Here is a 6,000-nt window from a genome sequence, read left to right as displayed (position 1 = left end):
CGGCTTCCAGATGATTGTTCCACACTTCAAATGGAATTCAGAATTAGTAAAGTCATTGACAGAAAGCGGATTAGAGCAGAGGATATGCCATTATGCATTATTTGGTTGCGTCTCTCCACAAACACTTGTTGCACTTGTCAGTCGTGGGTCTTGGCCATTCCCATTTGAGGCTCCGGTTAGCGAGATGACAGCCTGTAGAGCATCATTCTGAGCATTTAAATAAACCTGAGGATCATGCAGAGTTTATTTTGAAATTTTCACGCACATTGACAGCTTCTCTTGAAAATAAAATCGAAAAATGTTGCCATAATGGAACCATCCATGACATTTTTGTATCCGTGATAGTTTTATGTACTGTGTACTATAGCATATACAGTTTGTATTGTATAAGATATATATTTAAACTGAAATTACAAATAATAATTTAATTGCATTCATAAAACTAACTCTATAACCCGCAGCAACCATTCCTCTTCTCCTCTTTCTCCATATATACACATTTCTGTACCTGCTCATTGACTGTTATAAATGGCTGTATATTTAGGGCAGCACAGCATGCCTGAAATGGTGATGTAGAGTTGTGTTTTGCTGCTAAATTTATTTTGAAGATCCTGTACAGTTTTTCATTTGCCAGACATAGCATATAGACACCTGAGTTCTATTCTTTCATGTTTATATCTCAGATGCATTTTTAGATTTTATGACTTTAGATTTAGATTTATCTATGTTGTTAGTTTGATGGTGAATCAATGCAATGAAATCTCCTGTTGATGTCCACTAACTGGTCTATGTCCGATGTATCTATTCTATTCTGTACATAAACTAAAACTGCATACATATAGAAATCTAGGTTAGACAAAACTGAGTAATGGAGCAGAACAGTTGGTTAGATAGTTTGAGTACAGCCACTGACTGGAATCACAGTTTACACATAGGTGTCTGTAGAGGTTTGAGAGCAATATCAGCCATACAGTGGAAACACACTAGTCACATGTTTATGTCTGACTCACCAACAACACCTGCTTGAAATCTGCACATTGCGATCTTGGAGATGAGTATGCCTCTCAAGTGTCTGTGTGGGTCATCTCTGGCCTTGGCTATTCTACAACCTTTTTTCAGGTTCTCACAGATCTTCCCACAGGTCAAGTATGTACAAACCTCAGCAAATGATCCAATTAGTAACAGCAAAGAAAGTGATGAAAATCTACCACGTCCTTCTCTGTAGGTTTCTAATAATAATAATAATAATAATAACTAAAACATACATTTCTTTGCTGGGTACTTATGTTGTACCTCAATTGCAATCCCTTCGGAAAATTGAACATTGATGATTCAAGTTAGTGTTAAGAGCAAATATATCACGCATTATCTTCTTATAGCTATCTAGGCAACTTCATAGGATGTAGACTGTTAATACAAGGCTTTGCAGTATGCAAGAGTGGGTGACGTCACCCACTGGTGTGAGGACTAAAGTTTTGTATTTTAGCTCTTGTGGTTCATGTGATTGTCTTTGGACAAGACAACAGAGTTGTTGAGTTATCAGCTATCGGCCTCGAGGTTGCTGGTTAAGTGACATCAAACGCTGATGGATGTTTTATAGGAGCCTGAGCAGTCAGCGTGAATTACAAAGATACGCAAACCACTTTTCACTCTTCATAACAGCTGGGTCTCGAGAGGATCCTGCAGAAAAAGCAGTGTAGCTCTTTCACTTCTCCATTTTTTTAAATAAATTGCCCCTTTAGGTCGCAGAACTCCCCTGAGCAACATCCTTTTATGAAGATGACCCGTGCCGGCTGAAATTTTCCAGACAGTTTCAGCACCTTCAGTCTTCCACTGTGAATCACTACAGTCAGCATTTATCACAACGCCCCGCTGTGGGGCCAACTGCCAGTTACGTTTTTTACTCGGTGGTGGAAAAACCTCGGTGCTGCAATATTTAAATGGATGTTGAATGTGTCTTCCTTTCAGATGATATTTTTTCACTCATATCCACTCAAAATCTAAAGCTGGTCATGGTGTAATGTGTCTATCGACCAGCAGGTGGAGAAGTTATATGAACCGTTTGATCCTCAAGCCCCCACCCCTGTCCCTCCTCTGCCTCATGCTGCTCCCGATGTGAGAAGTTCCTGCATAAACTTCCACTCCACAGAGGGAGAACATATGTGGGAGATCTAACAGAGGCACACCACAAAGAACAGACAAAGAAACTTTTGAGCTGGACCTATTTCCTATTCTTGGATTGTTTTCTCAAATCAGGGTCTTCATGTGTATGGATCACTTTGTCAAAACATAGTGTGGATGTTTGATTGTGGAGTGTAAATGTAACTGCTGTAGACATGGATACATCATTTACTGTGAGACCTCTTGTCCTTGCCCTTCTGCTCTCCCTTCATCTGCACTTACACCTTTTTGTTTGGGCTGCTATGGACTCCTGCTATGATGAGGAGGGTGTGCCAAGCAGCTGTATGCCCAAGTTTGAGAATATTGCCTTCAGTCGCACGGTGGTGGCTTCCAATGTGTGTGGTTCTCCACCTGAGGACTACTGCATGCAGACAGGGTCAACTCGTTCATGCCACATCTGTGATGCCTCAGATCCATACCTAAGCCACAATACCAGCCTCCTGACAGACTTCCACCGGAATGAGGAGCCCACATGGTGGCAAAGTCAGTCCATGTACTTTCGTATCCAATATCCCAACTCCGTGAACCTCACCCTTCACCTCGGTAAGAGCACACATCCTGAACACTTAATTTAAATATCTGTCTTTACGTTACTTTGGTCTAATAGCTATGTCTAGAGTTCACTTATAGTCTCTGTTATACTAATGTTGTGTATAAATATGTTTATAATACGGGACTGCATTTGTTGTTTTGATGATCTGAGCCTCTACAGACTGCAGATAGACTCCAGTCTGGTGTGAATCTCACAGAAATACAGTACATGTTAGGGTTGTTTTTTTTTGCACACTGAAATTTGATACCATCAGCTTTTTAGGTTTCTGGACACCCATATCTTCATGCATTATTCTGTGTATTGTGAGGCCTTTGATGGAGAAATCTTTAATCCAACACAGATGTGCTGCAGAACACATGATTTTTGTTAGGCCGCCTTGACTCTGAGGTTAACACTTTGGCCCAGACATAGCTTAGACTTCTGGTATTTCAGTGAGGACACTTTCACAAGAGCGTGTCTGAGAATTTGGTGGGATTTTACATGAAGATAACCAGTTGCATCTGACATGCATAAACAGGCACCAAGTAACGGTCTTCAGGCTCACAGTATCGTTAATTTAGCCCACATGCTGTCATGGAGTATGAACCCATTCAATTCTGGCTGCCACTCAACTTATTTTAAGAATATGATTTGGCCCAGAATCAAACTTTGATAGCACCACATCACAGAGCCTTCATAGATAGCATTAAAAACAAATCAGACTGTTATCTAACCTTTTTTTTTTTAAACTTGACATCCACACTTTCACATGGTGTCATTACAAATTAGCATTAATCTTCTGCTACAGGTTAAATTCACAGTTTTGCAGATATAGAACTGACTATGAATGAAACTGAAGCCATCATGTGTTTTTTAGAGAAACTGTAGGCAATAAGTAGCTTATAATAATAAGAATAACAAGAAGAGGGACACGGGAAGTTAGCGAGGCATTTACATGAATCATATTTGGAAGGCAATAGATATTTGTCAGGAAGGTAAATTAATTTGCATTACCTGGGACTTTTTCTGCAAATCAGACACACAAGTTAAATCTTTTTTGTTTTGTTTTGTTTTTGTTTTAAATTGCCTTCTTTGTGTCCTCTTTCCCCCTGAAAAAATGCCTCTGACGCACATTTTGTGCACTGTGAACACATTTGACATTTCTCACTCCAGCCATTAACATCATTATCCCATTACCATGCTGTGCAAAACTGCTGAAATAAGCAGCACAGCACATTTGGCACTATAACTGAATTAAAATGTGGCGATTACTGTTAAAACGCATTAATACAAATCTTTTTATGCAATTATTTTCCCCGTTCCATTTATTTTTTTGAGCTGGGCTTGTGTGCCTTTCTGCAATTAAAGGTCTCTTATCACCAAGATGGTTCATATATGTATTTGACATACCCGGGAAAAATATTTAGCTTATTTCTTATAACGTCGATTTTAACACTGATGCAATTTTAATTACTTTTTATGCAGAGCATTATATTAAGCACATTTGATTCAAAGTCTGAACAGAGAAATTTCCCGATCTCCCCTCTTTTGGCTTTATTCTGCCTGCAAAAAATACAGAAACAGTCCAAACACACAAAATAGTTTTTTCCCAAATGAAGAGAAGTCAGCAGTGTCTTCTTCCTATATTATGCCATAGGCAGGTTGTTAACAAGACAGCACACCCACAACAAATCAGCCTACACAGCTAACAATAGTCCTGAAAATGACAATGGTCCTGAATGCTAAAATGAGATCTGTCTGTATTCCAGTTAAGCTATACCTAGCAACTGAAACTCATACTTCACAAAGTCAACTTTAGGAAAAGTTGATACTTTTTAGATGCTAAAAGTAGGGAAAAAAACAATTGGTTTTTTTTCACGTCTTTGTTGATTTTTTTTATTATGTGCTGATGTTGACAAAAGTGCTATTTTGGGGTTAAAAGCAGGTGTAAATGATTATTTTTGCAGTTCCACTCAGTTCACTCAAATTAAATGGGAACTATCTCACAAAAACACTCTAATTACATTGTTGCCAATTTCAGTAGAATGGCATTGCAAGAAATCTCCTCTGGGTTTTATTTTTATAAAACAAACTTCATTCAAAGAAGCAAATGGTGGAATTTATTCAAATGCCTCTTTTGTTCCAACAAAATGACAAGCAAGTGCTTTTTGCTTTTTTCTGTTATGTCCGACATTGGGTTTGTAGATTTTAATTTCTCTGTTTATTAATAACAATGCAAAAGATAAATAAGTCTCCAATGACACCAGAAAAAGTTGCCAGATTTGTCGCTAAGGGGGTCTGAAAACTCACTAAATATAGTGACAAAGTCGCTAAGTTGGCAACACTGCATGTACAGTGGCCCTGAGAGGCCAAACGGACTGCAACTTAAGAAAACACAAGCAATAAGAAAAACGCTGCTAAAGCACACAAAACATAACAGAAGTAAGAAAAACGACAACGGAAATAGGAAAAAACAAAAAGGAAATAGGAAAAACAGAAACTGATTTTCAAAAGCACAAGGGAAGTGTTTCTGGGGAGACAATAACCTGACGGACCAGTTGCAGGAACCAAAATATGCTAAGAATTGCACTGGGAGACACTTAAAAGAACTGGAGGTTCTATCGGTTTTGTGAGGAAAGAAAAGATGAAAGCGTATTAGCCTAACTTTTAGCCTAAAAATATGTCATCAGTATTATATGAATCATGATAAATCATGCCTACCATGTTTGGGGTTCCTGCAACTGGTCCGTCGGGTTATTGTCTCCCCAGAAACACTTCCCTTGTGTTTTTTCCTATTTCCGTTGTCGTTTTTCCCATTTCCGTTTTGTTTTGTGTGCTTTTGCAGCGTTTTTCTTATTGCTGGTGTTTTCTTAAGTTGCACTCCGTTTGGCCTCTCGTAGACATGCTCTGTTTTGTGTTAAACATGTAATTTGATTGTTGCAAATGTTAATAAATCAGTTTTCATGTTTGATTTAAATATTCTAAATATTCTTCTCAATAACCTTGAGAGACGTATTCCCAGAAATATGTTTACATAACAGAGTTAGTTCACTCTGACACAATACCTTATTAAAACATTCCCTAAGCCCTCACCTTCTGGTTTGTGCCCTACTATTTTATAATGTATTGCTTTAATGTACAGCTACTGGAAGGCTATCTATATTATCAATAAACAAATAGAATAAATACAGAGGTCGAGCAGCAGATCAAATATTTTATAATGGAGATAGCTTGACTGCATTCTCAGTTTGGGGTTACAAGTTTATTGGAGAAGTGACTGCCAGTGT

The 6,000-nt window shown here is 38.3% G+C and overlaps 1 protein-coding gene across 1 annotated transcript in view; it reads left to right on the top strand.

Moving 5' to 3' along the window:
- Window positions 1-2,179: 2,179 nt before the first annotated feature.
- The window catches only part of lamc3 (laminin, gamma 3), a 152,447-nt gene continuing 148,626 nt past the window's right edge, over window positions 2,180-6,000 (top strand). The window contains exon 1 of the mRNA XM_085464129.1: window positions 2,180-2,724. Coding sequence (XP_085320255.1) covers window positions 2,337-2,724 — 388 coding nt within the window. The 5' untranslated portion in view covers window positions 2,180-2,336. The remainder of the gene's footprint in view (window positions 2,725-6,000) is intronic.

Source organism: Copadichromis virginalis, linkage group LG7 (assembly GCF_057382275.1).
Source record: "Copadichromis virginalis isolate Kocher_CV1m ecotype Utaka linkage group LG7, C_Virginalis_male_GT1.1, whole genome shotgun sequence".
Lineage (NCBI taxonomy): Eukaryota > Metazoa > Chordata > Actinopteri > Cichliformes > Cichlidae > Copadichromis > Copadichromis virginalis.
The sequence above is the reverse complement of the archived record's forward strand: the minus strand, read 5'-3'. Positions and strand labels throughout refer to the sequence as shown.